The 17,332-nt window shown below is 40.4% G+C and overlaps 2 protein-coding genes across 2 annotated transcripts; both read left to right on the top strand.

Annotated features, from left to right (window-relative positions):
* Positions 1-12,774: 12,774 nt before the first annotated feature.
* LOC145439841 (uncharacterized) lies at positions 12,775-13,631 on the top strand. Its single transcript, XM_080317485.1, has 2 exons — positions 12,775-13,420; positions 13,477-13,631. Exons 1-2 carry the CDS (start codon positions 13,162-13,164, stop codon positions 13,563-13,565), a joined length of 348 nt encoding a protein of 115 aa, XP_080173611.1. The 5' UTR covers positions 12,775-13,161; the 3' UTR covers positions 13,566-13,631.
* A 118-nt stretch (positions 13,632-13,749) lies between these two features.
* LOC145439833 (uncharacterized) lies at positions 13,750-17,045 on the top strand. Its single transcript, XM_080317473.1, has 6 exons — positions 13,750-13,883; positions 13,940-14,125; positions 14,749-14,961; positions 15,196-15,352; positions 15,576-15,655; positions 16,606-17,045. The coding sequence occupies exons 1-6, from the start codon at positions 13,845-13,847 to the stop codon at positions 16,870-16,872; spliced, it is 942 nt and encodes a 313-aa protein (XP_080173599.1). The 5' UTR covers positions 13,750-13,844; the 3' UTR covers positions 16,873-17,045.
* Positions 17,046-17,332: the final 287 nt, after the last annotated feature.

Raw genomic sequence — 17,332 nt, 5'->3', positions numbered from 1 at the left:
CACGTTGACCACGTCTGGGTATAGGATGACCGATCTTGTCACTGCGTTTGAGCTGCTCTAAGAGTTATATGATAGCTACTTCCCTTAGTTCGCTAAATATCGCACATATGTGACATCAACTATTTATCAAAATCGAGTGTGATTTGCCAAATCCACTTCAATCGCAGTTGCGAAGTAGTGGTAATAAAATTATCATTGTAAAAGGTAACAATAAAGTGCACTGATTTGCTTAGTCTTGATGGCAGGTTCTCCCAAAAGATACTTCCGATGTGTTCAGCGACATTTGTTTTATAGCAGCACGCCAGCACCCAAACCAGCAGACAGTATATCCTGATCCTTGCGGGTCCCGGCTGCTTCAGCCATATCTTCCATCCAAAATCACGCTCCACAACAGACAAATAGTACTGCTTGAACTAACAAATACTCTTACCAGAATATAAGCCAATCGCTTTACTTCAAATGCATAAATTTAAGTACATATGATCAGAGTTGAGTACGGTAATACGACTACGTTACCGATGGATTTCTGCGTAATTCTGACGATATCATTCGAAATGCTTTGTACATGATTGACATCTATCATAGGTGAATCTTTGATGACTTCTACAACAAATTTCCGAAACGTTTACAACCAGAAATCAACAGTACACTATGCGATATTTAGCACTGAAGCAGGTGCGCGAGAAAGTAGCTTGCTAACCAATTTGTTGTTGCTATGCGTATCTAGTCACGTGATCGAAGTCCTGCAAAAGGCCTATTTAGTTATCGAAGTCGGGTATAAGTATATATAGGTGCGCGCAGCCTAGCGCGTAACGGAGTTTTCACAAAAGCCGCTATCGGTCGATGTTAATTTTGATTGTGTTGCATACCCAGATGAGCGACTAGCTTTCGAATTATATATATTGATGTCATCTAACACTGTAGCAAATTTCAAGATGACCACTAACTGATTAGGGTGATAATTTCGTTATCGCAGTCGAGTATATAGGTGTGCGCAGCCTAGCGCGTAACGGATTTTTCGCAAAAGCCGCTATCGGTCTATGTTGATTTTGATTGTGTTTCATACCCAGATGAGCGACTAGCTTCCGAATTGTATATCTTGATGATGTCATCTAACACTGTTGCAAGTTTCAAGATTACCACTGATTGATTAGTCTAGTAATTTCGTTATCAAAGTCGATTATCTACAAGTGTGATATGCCATTTAACCTAAGGCAAATTGTCCGATTGTTGCGCTGCGATTGACCAAAGTCGCTAGATTCAGTCGAGCGTAACTTAACAATGGGAAAACGGGAGTTTCCGTTCCATAGTCACATTCGATAATGTGAGGATATGTATCGTCATTTGTCGTTAAATGTTGGAATGTCAATAGGCATGCGTTGTAGGGTGGAGTGAAAATAGCTTTTTTTTTCAATAAAAAATTTTTGAGTTTTTTTGACGTGTCAAAAAAGAAATTGCCCTAGTAATGACTTTGAATCATCATCATGCCTAGTACTTTGAAATTTCAACTTGACTTGACTAGTTACTTGACTCGACGTGACTCGGGTCACCTCCAAAAATCGAGTGACTTGACTCGGCCCTTGTCACCTAAGAAAATCAAGTGAATAGACTTGACTCGAGTCAAAATGTGCAATGACTCGAGATGACTTGCGATTCGAAGGCAGTGAATTAATCCCAACACTACCACGAACATTAACGAGGAGGGCTGCGTTCCAATATAACTGATGTTCTCGTGCAGTCTTTACTAAGGTAGGGTTACCATTCGTCCTCTTTAAAGAGGATTTGTCCTCTTTTTTTAAAGTGTCCTCGGAGGACGCCCTTCAGTCTTCTTTTTTGAGAATTTAGGTCATATTTATAGCAAAATGCAACTGATATGCAGTAAATCAGCACCGAAGTGACGCTCCGGCGGGTATTTCGGAAGCTGGGCGGAAAGTTAACCATTTTTTTACTTAACTACCTGGCAATGTGGAGTAAGATACGGTAGTTTGGGCGCCGAACGAGGAAGTTGACGCGATTAAGGTATAATGTATATATTCTATAATCCGACCCGCCAAGAGCTTAATTTTCCCATATCCGGCTCACCGACCGGAGAAGGTGCCCGCCCTTGGCATAGGGCAAGTGCAAAACGATATATACAAAGCGGTTACTAGGCAGGCGGTCTCCTCGGTTTCCAAGGGCATCATGCATCGATGGCTCCTCACCTTTCTGGCCGTATAGTTATTTTAAATGTTTATAATGCATACCCTATTTAAATGTGGGCTTATGGACTGTTCCGATAATATCGATGTGTACGGGAGAATAAAATTCGGAGAGATGACAAAACTAAATAGATTATGAAGTAAATGTGATATCATAGTGTCCTATATGGTGTCGACACAAGCAAATCTTACGGTTCAATGAAATTGTATCACGTCACAATTTCCATTTGGCTACAGGCAATTTGACGGTTATCTTTGACCGGCTTGCCGAGCAATAAATTTGATGAATAGGGTATCAATCGAAAGCTGACTCTGCACTGATTACGAAAATATAAATTTTATTCCACTCATGGCCCTGGAACCCCCACAATCAGCCCCAAATTATTCATTGTTGAGTAGATTGGCAGTGTGACGCAACAATGCTGTCTGGCGAAACGAGAGAGAAACTCAAGAGCAAGGATGCGGCCGAGCGGCGAGAGTGGGATCAGCTGACGTCGCGGCAATAGCTATGTGCAATCGCGTCGCAGAGAAACGCTGCGCTGTTGACACTTTTTCTATTCGCTTCCGTACAAGAGAGCACGCCTTATCAGCCTTTCCTTGACTTTTAAGGGTAGAACTGGGTCCACAGAATGTATTAGGGCCCTACCAATTTTCGCGCATTATCCTTCAACTGATAGAGATATTTAGGCTACGTCTAAGTTGTCTACATGGGATATGTCACATTATTATGATATCGATTGCCTTAGCCCGCTAGTTGCGTAGGGTTCCATAGACGCGTGGCGCTGTTGATACTTTCTATAGGCGCTTCGCTAAAAGGGAGCGCACATTACCAGCCTTTCCTTGATTTGTAAGGGTAGAACTGGGTTCACAGAATGTATTTGGTCCCTACCAATTTTCGCGCAATATCCTTCAGCTGATAGAGATATTTAGGCTACGTCTAAGTAGTCTTCATTGGATATGTCAGATTATTATGATATCGATTACCTTAGCCCGCTTGTTGCGTAGGGCTCCAGAGATGCGTGGCGCTGTTGATACTTTCTATAGGCGCTTCGCTAAAAGCGAGCACACATTACCAGCCTTTCCTTGATTTGTAAAGGTAGAACTGCGTCCACAGAATGTATTTGGGACCTACGAATTTTCCTGCAATATCCTTCAACTTATAGAGATCCTTCCGCCTAAGTATAGCTAGGTTAGTTATCTATATTTGCACATAGCTATTGCCGCGACGTCAGCTGATCCCACTCTCGCCGCTCGGCCGCATCCTTGCTCTTGAGTTTCTCTCTCGTTTCGCCAGACAGCACTGTTGCGTCACACTGCCAATCTACTCAACAATGAATAATTTGGGGCTGATTGTGGGGGTTCCAGGGCCATGAGTGTAATAAAATTTATATTTTCGTAATCAGTGCAGAGTCAGCTTTCGATTGATACCCTATTCATCAAATTTATTGCTCGGCAAGCCGGTCAAAGATAACCGTCAAATTGCCTGTAGCCAAATGGAAATTGTGACGTGATACAATTTCATTGAACCGTGAGATTTGCTTGTGTCGACACCATATAGGACACTATGGTGATATCGAACTGCATGAGTGTTATCAGTTCGACGCCTTTCGTTCTTCCGCGTGGTGGAGCTAATGTCTCACGTGCATGAATGGCTCTGAGTCAAAACATGGAATGAAATCAGCTGATTGAGTGTTCTAATATTAGTTTTAATTCGATCGGACGTTGAAAATATGGCTAATATGTTTCAGAGTACAGGCTGACTCACTTACTTATATTACTGGATAAAGCGAAAAAGATTGACGTGGTACACCTGAATTTAGGAAGAAAAGATGAATCACCACGATGCCGAATTGGCGAATGCGCGAACCGATAACCTACCGTACAGCTACTTGATGTTGATTGATTGTTGGCCTGTGCTTTATTGGTATACCGTTTCGCGCTTCTATACTGTGCTCACATACAATAGTACAGTATATCGATAGGAATAGAGGTTACCAACTCGAAATTGTGATGGCCTCTGACTGCATCAGTGTGTTACGAAAGGTTGGTCTGATGTGAAATCTTTTGAAATGGTGTCATGGCTTGATATTCGACACCGGTAACCCCGGACTCTGAAAATCGCCGTCGGCAAGGAAGAAGTGTTTATGTATTCAATCAATATGCTCGAAAATGGAATCCTGATACGTCCTGATAGCGTGATATGTTTGGTGTGCCGAGACGGTTCTCAAAAGCGTCTTTCTTCACACCTGTGTGTATTCAGTAGATTCTTCAGTCTGCACGAGACGCCAATTCCATATTGGCTTACAGCTTCTATCAAACATAATTTTCGAGTTTCCATGGAGTATCGATCGTTCTTTCCTGCCTAGCTCAAGAATAAAATTACTGAATGTAAAATGATACTGGAAGTCCGATTAAGTTCAACCTTAAGCCATGAACAATGACCAAGCCAGCTTATTGGATTCTTTGTGACTGATGTAGGCCTATATAGGTAATTCTATGTCAAATGAACCAAAGAGAAATTCGGTCTCCATCCAGTTGCAGATTTTGCTGAAATTTGACTCATCACCTTGTGAAAGGCTATTGCTGAGTAGGTTGCCGGTGAACCCAGCCCTCGGTAAACCCAGCCTTACAAACCCAGCCCGCGGTAAACCCAGCCCTCGGTGAACTCAGCCCTCGGGAAATTTTGTATTCACGGATTGAGTAAGCGGGGGAGATAACGTGGCGCTCACATAATCTACTTGTTTGTTTTGTGGTATTCATGGTGTTTCTCGAATACTATGGACCTCGGTGAATTCCGCCCCCGAAAAATTTTGAATTAAAGCTGGGAGCTGGGATATTAGGGTTGGCGGAGGTAGGATATTAGGGTTGGTGGAGGTGGGATATTAGGGTTGGTGGAGGTGGGATATTAGGGTTGGGGGAGGTGGGATATTAGGGTTGGGGGAGGGGGGATATTAGGGTTGGGGGAGGTGGGATATTAGGGTTGCCGGAGGTGGGATATTAGGGTTGGGGGAGGGGGGATATTAGGGTTGGTGTAGGTGGGATATTAGGGTTGGTGGAGGTGGGATATTAGGGTTGCCGGAGGTGGGATATTAGGGTTGGGGGAGGGGGGATATTAGGGTTGGTGGAGGTGGGAAATTAGGGTTGGGGGAGGTGGGATATTAGGGTTGGGAGAGGGGGATATTAGGGTTGCCAGTGAATACAAAATTTCCCGAGGGCCGAGTTCACCGAGGGCTGGGTTTACCGAGGGCTGGGTTTACCGAGGGCTGGGTTTGTATGGCTGGGTTTACCGAGGGCTGGGTTCACTGGTAATCGCTGAGTAGATAGCTACCGGTATCCATTTTGAATGAAGTTTTCAAGTTATCGTATGATGAAAACAAGCTTTCTGCTCATTTAACCGTGAAATCCAAGTGCTGATTTTATGCAGATCTGAACTTGCGTCAGTTTAAATGAGCTACTAAGGCCTGAGAATGTTGTCATGTTGTATAAATTGATGAATTCAGCAAGCCAGTGAGAAAATATTCATCTTTGGTGCCCTGCCAAGAATGTAGCTGAAGGTGAAGCCCATGGAAATCGCTGTGTGTAAAAATATTTCATAACTCTCCCTATCATTTCTGTTTGCCTGAATATTTTGGTAAATAGTGTCGTATAATACCTGCCGCATAGAATCTTTAGGAAAGGAGTTTTTATGTAATATTTACTTACGAACTTGGACTACAGGGAATATTTCTGAAAATTATGCTCCATATTCTAGTTACAGAATTTTGGCATCTAACTCATTACTTAAGTACATGTTCCATGTTACTACATAATTCATATGACACCCTTCACAAAAGTTTTGAAGTAGGCCTACGATATAGACAGAAATGAGAGGGAGACATTATGGGCTGTGTACCTGAAATTATTACCTTAACTTTTGCATGATAAAATCGATCAACTTATGTAACATAACAATTAGAACAACTATTTATTGCCGAAGTAGCCTATCTCATTTACATACAATTTCAAATCAGCTTGCAAATGTTGTTGTTGTTGTTTTGGGTATTCATGGTGTTTATCGACTACTATGGTCATTTACACCAGGCCGATATTCTTCTGTTTTCCGTAACTGCCGACTTATAGCACGGCCCACCTCTAGGCTTTTGTAAGACACCGCTGACACGGATGAGGTGGCGAGGAGGAGCCTAGGTAAACCTCCAACACTTAGGTATCGAAATTCGGAAGTCGACCTCGGTCGAACTCGAACCCGCACCCATTGGTGTTGTAGCCGCGGATTATACCACTGCGCTATCTCGCCACCTGCTTGTAAATCTTCCATTTCAAGAAAAAATTTGCAGAAAAAGCTCTTTTTTTATATGTGATAACCTGATAACGCTCATGTTGGCCTACCGGTATTCCGTTAAAATAAATTGCTCTTTAATCATATCAACTCATACTTCATAATGTCTTGATCCAAATATTTGCAAAATCTGAAACTTTATTGACACCCAATCTAATTTTTGTTTGATCTGAAATTGAATTGCAGATTGAATTCAGAAGTATCTATGTACGAAGTTTATTTAGACTAGGTCTATTAGCCTACCAATTAAATATTATTAAGCAAATATGTCAGTAATATTTCTCTCCCCAACCAGCTCTTTCATATACCAAGTAACTTCCTAATTTTCCACCTAAATAATTTGACCAAATTTGACCTAACGTATACAAATTAGTTGTTTTCCCACATAACGTTAGAATTGTACTACCTATCTTCACCTCTGATTGGAATTGTTTGTTCTTACGAAGTAGTTTATCCTGAAAATTTTATTTTGCCGATATAACTGAAAAATTTTTACATGAAAAAATTCATTTTACCGAAATCTGTCCCTATGAAGTATTGCTGTTGTAACATTACGTGTTATGGTAGAAATAATTAAAATGTTTAGAGCAAAACGCTTCTTGATATAAGTACCATGCATTGCCCATTACGTTGAGCATATCACCATGCCAACCTATTTGTTTTATTTGAATGTTTATGATTCACAATGAGCAGACTGGGCGGTAAATGTCAGACGATAAGTGCACTGACACTGCAAAATCTACAATATAAACAAAATGCAGATTGCAAAAAAGTAGTATACAACTTTGTAAATAATTTTGACATTTTTTGACATGTTACAAAAATCGCCCTAGTTATGACTGTTGATGTGAGAATCCTCTAATATGGAATTGGATGTAAACTGCGCAAAGCGCGATTTTTTTTTATTTGATCACAGCTTCGCGCCTCCCTTCAGATGGTTTCACGCCCCCAGTTTTAGAACCTCTGATCTAAAACTAACGGCCTTTCAAAATCTGATGCCGTACTAACTCAAACACAACGAACTAACAACTGATAATACTGTAATAAAAACTACTGAATTGCAAATGAGCTAAGTAATAATGGAGATAGAATCGTCATTTCAAAAAGACGGGCTTTCGAGCTTGAAATGCAAGGCGTTGCAACTCCAAAAATTCATTCCGGGACCATTTTTATATGTTTAATTTCAGCCTACCTACATGTTCCAGGTCGAAGTGGGTAGTTTGATTGAATGGTCGATTCTAGTCGTATCGGCTCCTTCCTATCGAGTCATTTCATCGCAATCTTGTGATGTGGTGGAAATTCATAGTGAATAAGTGAGATAAAAACGTACATGTCAGTCTTGTTCGGCCAAGACAAGGTTGGATTAAGCCTGGTCATGGAAACACGGCCATCATGTACAATACATGCGTCATAGCCTTTTGGTCGTTCGTCGGCACTGCATGGAAACACAGTAATTATGTTCACTGTTCAGTTTTGAGTCCAATCCGATTCAACCCACTTTTTCAATTCTACTCGAGTGTTATAGAATATCGCACTTTTTCTCAGTCCTAACAGCTCCTGACCATATTTTCCAAGTATCAGGACTAATGGAAAACATACCAATGATGCGGTGGCTTCACTATATTTCGAAGTTACAATGAAATGTCTGTCTTGACCGTCCCAGTCTTGAGTCATGTGACTTGGTAAGAGTCATACGCGATGACTCGAGTTCAAGACGAGTCAATACAAAAATTGACTCGAGTCGAGTCATTTCAAGAAATTACTCAAGTAGAATCAACAACCCTGCTTGAAGCTACTTAGAAAGTATAGCCATCTATGGTTACCACTAGTAGAAAAGTGCGATGCTGACTTCATGACCATTAGCTCGTTGATAAGCGCGCGTATTCAAATGTTCGACGCGTGCGTATTTCATTGTTCACGACAGATCAGGGAGTCGCTAATTAACAGCAATTCCGGACTCGTCGACAAGCTTATCATACGTCTATAATCGCCAATACGGGGATGTCGTATAATCGTTGTTTACGCATCGCATGTACTTAACCCTAATGAGTCAATGCTACGTTACTAAATTCGGAAAAAATCGAAACCAGCACCACCTTTTATTTCAAACCCCCCTTATTTTTCGGCTGGCTACGCGCCTGGCTATTACTCACACTGGCTTACAGAAAACATTACACATATATAGACAACCAATGAATCTTGTGATTTTATTACTTCTCCAACCTATCATATCAGGCAATTATCAACCGTCGAATTTTTCGTCATTTGTCACTGATCAAATCAAGCCTGTTGTCCGCTGCTGGCTTCGTCAAGGTCAGCTCGCCCTACAATCTGCCAGAGGGCGTCGGTTTCTGGGATGACAGCTTCCGATTTCGACTTCTGAAGTTCGAATTGCTGTGACCATGTGATCTGATGGGATCTTTTAAATTCTGTTGCTTGTACTTCGCTCACTGGGACGCAATGTCGATAATACAGGAGCTTCCACATTTGCTGGAACGTTGGTTTGAAGGAACTAACACCCAAAATTTCTGACATGGCGTCGCCGTCTAGTTGAAGATTCGTCCTGCAGAATCGGATATTTCGAACATCCATATATTTGGCAACTAACACTATGATCTCAATATCTTTGAGAATTCGTTCGCGTAGGCCACACGTGGAATGCAATAAGTGGTATAGCTCATCCGAGATCAAAAATCTCTGTCCATTTGGTCGGCGAAGGATTTTTTTATAGCTGTCTTCATCTGCCATGATAATTCTGGGTATGTCCTCCAAGATGCCGTATTTTTTTTGGAAAATTTTGTAAATCGTGTCCGTCCGTCTAGTCTGCTTTTTCACGTCATCAGCAACTGTCTTCAAATAATTCATTACTTCTTGATTACTGCGTAATATCCTTTCTTGAGATTCCCAAATAACGTGGAAATCATTGCGAAGCTGCAATACTTCTCTGCAAAAATCCACCGTTTCAGGCATGTTATGTTCACAAGACGTACTGTACAGTGTACACGCATGTGAGTATAAGTCTTTGTCAAAACAGCACTCAAGCATGCACTGAAAGTGATTACATGTGAGTATGGTCTTTGTCAAAACATTTTTGTCAGTGGAAAATTCCATTGTAAAATCGGGAGTTGAGATTACATCATCAAAGTTTCCCCAACTATTTGCTACTATATCGACCCGAGAGAGGTCTTTTGAGGTCAATAATTTGCCGCGCGAGTGGATCCGCGTGCGTACCACGCATTTCGCCAGAACACAGCAGAGGTAACGAACGCTGTGCGGTTTCACGCCATCAGACGGCCATGAATTGGGTTTGTCCTGCATCAGGTTGTATTTCTAATCAGTTTTCATCGCGAAAAGCCTTGCTGAAACATGTGCGCAGAATTCATCGTTTCTGCAACACTTTCAACTGCAAGATGGAGCCGTGCAATGGTAAAATTCCACCGTTTTCGACTTATCATAGCTTCAGGATGCATCTTAACCGCAAGCATGTGAAACGAACAGTGTTAAACTCAGATTTTGAAGCAGATCTGCGCGTTTCCACCCTAGAACAGTCGGATCAGTCGCAGCAAGAGACTGGGAAAGTTATTGACAGTTTACCAAACATTCATGATGTATTTTTGCGGTTTGCTTTGCAATGTCGCGAAAAACATCTGTTGCCAATTTCGGTATCCCGTGACATCTTATTCGGCGTAGTTGAGCTTTTAGAAGCATTTAAAAATGCTTGTGCTACCAACAATGTTGATAATTTGCCAGATCTGAGGCAAATGATGGATCAAACACAGAGTGACTATCAATTTAAGAAATGTTTAACAAGCATAGGTCTTGTTGAGCCCGTTAAAGTGCTTTGTGAAGGGGATGAGGACCAATCATATCAATATATTCCCATATTAAGTACTCTGAAAAGATACTTGGAACACAAGGATGTAATTGAAAGTGTAGATGCGAATATGTCTTGTTCTTCTGCTCATGGGTTTCTGTGCAACTTCTGCGATGGGGATTTGTTTAAAAATAATCACTTTTTTAAAGGTGATCAGAGTTTGCTGCGCATCCATTTATATTTAGATGATGTCGAAATTTGTAACCCATTGGGAAGTTCGAGAAGTATACACAAGCTTACTTGCTTTTATTTTACGCTTGGAAATGTGGAAGTGAAGTTTTTGTCGAACTTGAGGAATATTCATCCGGTCTTGATTGTAAAAACTTCCACTGTGAAAAAAATGGGATATCATGCGATAGTCAAGCCGTTGATTCAAGATTTAAAATCCCTGGAAACATCTGGAATGGATGTAACTCTTTGGAATGGCATGACAAGGCATTTCAAAGGTAGTATAGCAACAGTCACTGGTGATAATTTAGCAAGTCATGACATATCTGGGTTTCGTCGTTCATTCAGTAGCGGTCGTATTTGTAGATTCTGTATGTGCCATTATTCAGATTTAACTGTGAAATTTTCTGAAACAATGTTTGAATTGAGGTGTCCATCCAACCATGAGCTGCATGTCCGTGATGTAGCAAGGCACTCATCACTCGAAAGAGCATATGGAGTGAGAATGAGTAATCCATTTTCTGATCTTTTAGCGTTTGATGCGATTCATTGTAATGTATTCGACGTTATGCATGATCTAATGGAGGGCTGTATCTCTTCAATCCTCGAACTTGTCATAAACAAGTTGATCATTCAAGATTGTGACATGACAAAGTCAGATTTTATTGAACTTGTGCAACAATTCCCCTATGGCAAGTATGAAAGCCGTAATAAGCCTCGCTACAAAGGTAAAGTTTCGACATTGACTGCAACGCAGAGCTGGTGTTTCTTCAATCATCTGAGTTTCATGGTCGGTACAAGAATCGATGAACAAAATGATGTATGGGAATTGTATTTGCTGTTATCAGATATATGTGACATTGTATTTGCTAAACGTGTTACGGTTCAGATGATTCATTCACTAGATGTGCTGGTTGTTGATTTTTATAGCGCGGTGTTGAAGCTGGCACCAGAAATAATTAAGCCGAAGTTTCACTACTTATTACACTATGCGACCGCAACGAAAATCTGCGGCCCGATCTCTCATTTGTCCTCTCTTAGATTTGAATCTTACCATCAGATCGTAAAAAAAATTTGTAGAATTTCTGGAAACTTCAAAAACATAACTCACACTGTAGCCACTCGACTTCAGTACAGAAAATGTTGGGAAATGTCTTCACTCAATTGTTTGCATGATGATCCAATGAATATCGAGCTCGTAAACATATCATGGAAAGATATACCAAGCCACTATGTTGCATTTCTTGGAATACAAGATATGGAAGGACAAGTATGTTCTTCGAAATTATATGACAATGGATATGAAACATATGGTAGGCGGGGGATTTATGTTGTAAATGAGGATGATGATGGACCAATATTTTGTCGTGTACAATATATTCTTTATTTCAATGAACAGTGGCACATGTGTGGTGAATTGCTGAGGTCGAGATTTGTACGACATTTACACTGCCATGCTGTGGAGGAAACTGGTACTGTTTACGTTTTTCAGCCCGGGGAATTATTTTACCAAAGGCCCCACGATGCATACTTCATTGGCAAATCACAGTACATTAGGCTGCATCAACAAATATGTTTCAAGTTTGAACCCTAAAGATAATTGAGCTTATACAGTGCAGTATGTTGATCGAAAAATATTGCTTTCACAACTTTTTTGCAATTTTCATTATTTTGATTATGACCATTGTATTTTACAGATACACAACACACTACCGCTGTGATTGTTGTACAGTTGAATATGAAACTGCTGGTTAGTTATGGTGACAGTAAAAGAGTGATCAGAGTTGATCACCAATCTGAGGTTCCTGATGTTGTGAGAAATGTATTTCATGATGAAATTGGTGACAATCAATTCAAAATGGAATATTACGACAAGACATTTGATTCGTACGTCGATCTTCATGACATGTCGGAAATTGTAGATGGACTAATGTTGCGGCTGATTTTGAGCACCAGTGGCAGTAAGTGAAATGTAGGATCAGTAGGCTCATTCATGAGAGAGATGAATACCGTAAACCGGGGTAACATTGGACAATTTTCAACAATTCCGCTTTGTATCTTGGAAATGCTAGGGTGTAGGGGAGGCAAGTTTTGTGTTTTTTTGGAGTCATGGAGCAAAGATTAGAATTAACTAATCCAAAATCTTCATGATCATAAATAAGTACCTTATTTTTGTAAATTATCTGTGTCCAAAGTTTTGAATCTATGAATCACATGCTATCTATGTTTGGCTGTAAGAAGTTTATTGGCCATCAATTTTGGCGAAATTGACCCCCTCCATTAATTTATCGATGTTGGGTCAAGTTTATCTGGTAGTGAAATGAATCCACCTTTTATAAAGACTACTTGTAGTACTGCTGCCTCATGAAAAAGAATTGGACATCCAGCGGCAACCCTTTTTCATCAATAACCATTTAAATCTTTTACTGCTTAGTGTCCAAAGTTACCCCGGTTTACGGTATTTACCTATACTCATATTTTTTCTTGCAATAAATTAGATTAGAATTAGAATACTGTCATTTCGCAATAATTTTTTGAAATTACGCAACTATAATTATCTACCGTAGTTCTCCAAGTCTGATCAGATGTGCCTTGGCGAAATAGATTCACCCCTCATCGAGTCTATTTTTATTGGTGCAGAGGTAACCTATCCGAAAACCAACAACTCTGTTGTTGAACAAAGTGACTTGGATATACTCGGCTCCGATTGCACCAGCACGATGGCTTCAGGAGGGCAATCTAACGAAGACGTAATGCATAGTGAAACGTCAAGCATTGACAATGTTGGATACTGCTGTGATTCTTCATTTCCTAACCTGCCTGTTGAAGATTTTGAACCTGAAGGTATTGACTTACGGTGAATTATTAATATTTTCCTCATTCCTTATCCTTCTCTTCAGATGAAAGTATATCAAACAGTACCTTGTCGAGCTCCAAGGCATCTACCAGTTCAGCAGATTGTGACGAAAACAACAAACCATTGCCATAGCCCAACGAATATAGGATTTCTTTACCAAAAGCCATAGAAAAGGAAGTGAAGCAGTATGAAAAGACAAAAGTACTTCCACAAAAATTGAGACTGAAAATTGTTCATCACCTGTTTTGGGACCTGCTGCAATACACTAGGTGACCTACAATATAAATAATAAACCTTTCTTGTATATGACGATAATTGCAGTGGCCTAAAACAGTCATTATTCCTAGTCTATATCCCACAAGACAACAATACGATGCGCCAGTAGCTGCTTTGATAACGAAATATCCTTGGATGCAAGATCGTTTGAAATTCGATGGATGTGAAAATTTCGTGAGCTGCTTGTGTTTGAACATTCCAAACATTTCTTCAAATATCTTACGTTGCAGCATTCTTGGAAAAAACAGCTCATAACCCAGTTCCAGGAGTACCGTAGGGGCCGTAAAGATCCTCTTGTTACGGAAAAAAAGCAAAAACACGGAAAACACCGTCAGGGTAAACGGAAACATACCGACGACCTTGTTGTGGGAACATCGAGTGAAAGGTGCACCAAACCTCGAATGTCATCATGCATTGTAAGAATTTTCAAATCCTTCATTGTTCATTAACGTTTGTTACCTGTATAACGGGTGAGAGGGGGAATATTGAGGATATTGATATTGAGCACAAGAGAATAGCATATTTTGAAACGGTCCTGTCAATACCTATATCTATAGGTACAGCCCGTTCATCTGGAAAGTTGGGGCAATCTTAGCAGTCTACTCAAAACTTGCCTACAATCCTAATAGAAAACTCCAGACTCCAAGCCAAGCAAGAGTATTTTATAAATATAATTTTTTTTTAATAAATCGATTCCTCAATATTTTTGTGGGGGCCGAAACACGGGTAGCTGGGGGCCGCGGTTGGGAATCACTGGTCTATAACGAACAGCGTCACGCGAATTTTTCAACGCATGGGTTCCCAAACTTTTTATATTCTCAATCTCAAACTTTTATTGGAAAATACCCCGCGACCCGCCTCCGCAGAATATTGAAGAAATTGGTCTGTACCTTCGCCCAAACCTACTCTCGGCCTATGCGAGAGTCTATCGACTATATTTGCGCAGTAATAGCAATTACGCAATTATAAACTCGTCAAAACTTGACGATGAAAAATGCCTCTGACCATCTCTGATTAGAAAATATATTTTTTCTTGTAGATTCCAACCGTATACCCGCCGGAAGATGAGCGTAGCATCGAAGCGCACCAAAAGGAAATTATGACTGAGTGGAAAAGAAGCCGAAATGCTGATAAAGACACAATCATGGATAGGATGAAAAGGACCTTTAAAGATCGTCGACATGAAGTTATCAAAGGGACACCAACAACGAGTCTGTTGCGTGCGTACCCAGTTTTGGCAGATGCTCATTGGGTAGGTATAAAGTATTGGTTTCGGGCACCTTTTATAAGCCCCGTGTGCATACATACGAAACGCACAAGAATGAATTACACTAAATGATATGATATATATTTTATTGGTATTGGTAGAACATTATACATAGTTATGACCAGTACGTCACCGGACTTGCACGTCAATTTAAACTACTAATCAAATTGAAGACCATCCATGGCATATGCTATGAAGTCAATATTTTCAACTGTTCAGATTTTGGAAGAAATGAAAATGATTTGTCAGAAACAAGACTATTCCGACGATACTTACTCTGTCGACCTGACGTCAAAGATTTTGGAGAAGAGTTATAGTTCAGCATCAAGATTCATACTAGCGGCGGATAGTCCTTTGGAAATCACGGACTTATATAGTAAGCATATAATTACAATACTCGAAACAATCGTTTTTCATTACAATTTATACTGGATTCCTATTCGAGTACTCGAATTATTGTGCCCTACGCATGTGTCAACGTACCCCCTTTACTTGATAAACCGCAAAAGTTCGAACTTACGCTGACTACGTTATTTGTTATTTCGGGAATCATTTTCTGTCCTTTAAGTGCTTAATCTGAGTTGGCACTTCGTTTTCAGGTACTCAAAAACTGGACTGGATGGTGTACATCCCAACGATCTTCAAAGAGAAGTATGACAACTTCCTGATTGTGGACAAGGTGTGTTGATCATCGGTATCTCTCAAAATGCAGCTAAACATTTCCACCCATTCATTACATAATTTTGGACATTTAAAATGGCCTCTGTCAGTATTGTTTTCACAGTTCGTACTTAATTTAATTTGAGACGATATGATATGACCACATGATGTATCTTGTAGAATATTTATATGTGCTCGTGTTGATCTACGCCAGGGGCGGGCAGCTTCTCCAGTCAGCGGGCCGGATGTAGGAAAATTAAGTACTTGGCGGGCCGGATAGCTGAATCAATACATTATTAGCCCATTTATCCTCATATACAAAGAATAAATCGCATGTAATGAATGTATTGTAACGACACCTATGTCATTTCAAAGCCATTTCTCGCCGATGTTGAGGAAGACAATGTGGATTTGAGAACATCATTGTCATACAGGCGCCACCATATCTGCTTCTGTCTGATCGATCAACACATGGTGCAATCCTTAATTAAGATTTCAAGGCGTTCGATAACCCCGGTACCACAAATTTACCAAGATATCAATCCATTTTGGTTGAGTACATCGTAAATGCCGATAATGAAAGTCTTCTCGCGTCCACGAACTTACGCGTAAGCTCTCCTGTGGCACGCATTCCCGGTAATGGTTTTCTCGATATTGACCCGACACCGGCGGGCGGGCCACATTATCAACTAAGACGGGAAACTGTCCGCGGGCCGGACAAAATCGCCTCGCGGGCCAGATCCGCGGCCCGCCCCTGATCTACGCCTATTGTTTTCCAACTTATTTTCACTGAACAACCCCGCATCAAGCTTGATATTTCCCAATGGGTTATAATTAATTAATTAAATATAATTTACATAATGTTCCAGCTTCTGCCTACCCGCCCACATTATAAATCACTGATCCATAAACCTCACACTCTTTTAAACTATTCCATGGATACTGGATAGTAACATTTATATTTCGTAGGAGCCGAAGAATGTCTATCCGACCATCGCATTCAATTCTGAGACGGAAAAGTGGACGATTCATTTCGATGGAGAAGTTGTGAAAGGTTTATTTGGTTTTCACCATGCTCTAGCATGCCTGATGGCTATTTATTGGGTTTTCAATGTGAAGTTTGCTCCTTCATCATCAAACTCCTTGAACTTTGTCGCAACTTTTCTCGCCAAGCTTCCAAACGTCAAACCAACTAATGCTGTTCGCAACAAGATAAACATGACACTCAACGATTAATTGTCATATTATGATTTGTGGCGGTCCTGTTTTTGCCCTCTTTGATGACTGCCAGCAGTAATATCTTGTGTTGTGACGCTTAGCATTGGTTTTTTAATTAATCGATGCTAGTCCTTGTCGATATCAATTCGCAATATATTTGTAATGGTCGTGGGCGTGGCCCAGAGTTTGGTCTTTTGATTATATTTTTGGAATGCTTAACGTATTGGCAACCAACTGGCCTAAACCTTATAAGCACCAATGTTCAATTGTTGGCACCATCACAGCGTGCTCATTACATAATAAAATTTTCAACTTGAACAACAAACATATATTGTTTGTTTACCTGAAATAATTACGCATCATTATTAATTTGTGACACTGCAGGTTTCCAATATTGCTGATTGTATACTTTTATGAAACAATGCTTTATTTGCTGCTAATATACACTGCTTTTTAATCTGCAGACTGACTACTGATT

The sequence above is a fragment of the Botryllus schlosseri genome, chromosome 1 (assembly GCF_051294905.1).
Source record: "Botryllus schlosseri isolate E-star chromosome 1, Bs_hap1, whole genome shotgun sequence".
NCBI classification, from domain to species: Eukaryota; Metazoa; Chordata; class Ascidiacea; order Stolidobranchia; family Styelidae; genus Botryllus; species Botryllus schlosseri.
This window is presented reverse-complemented; position numbering and strand designations above follow the sequence as displayed.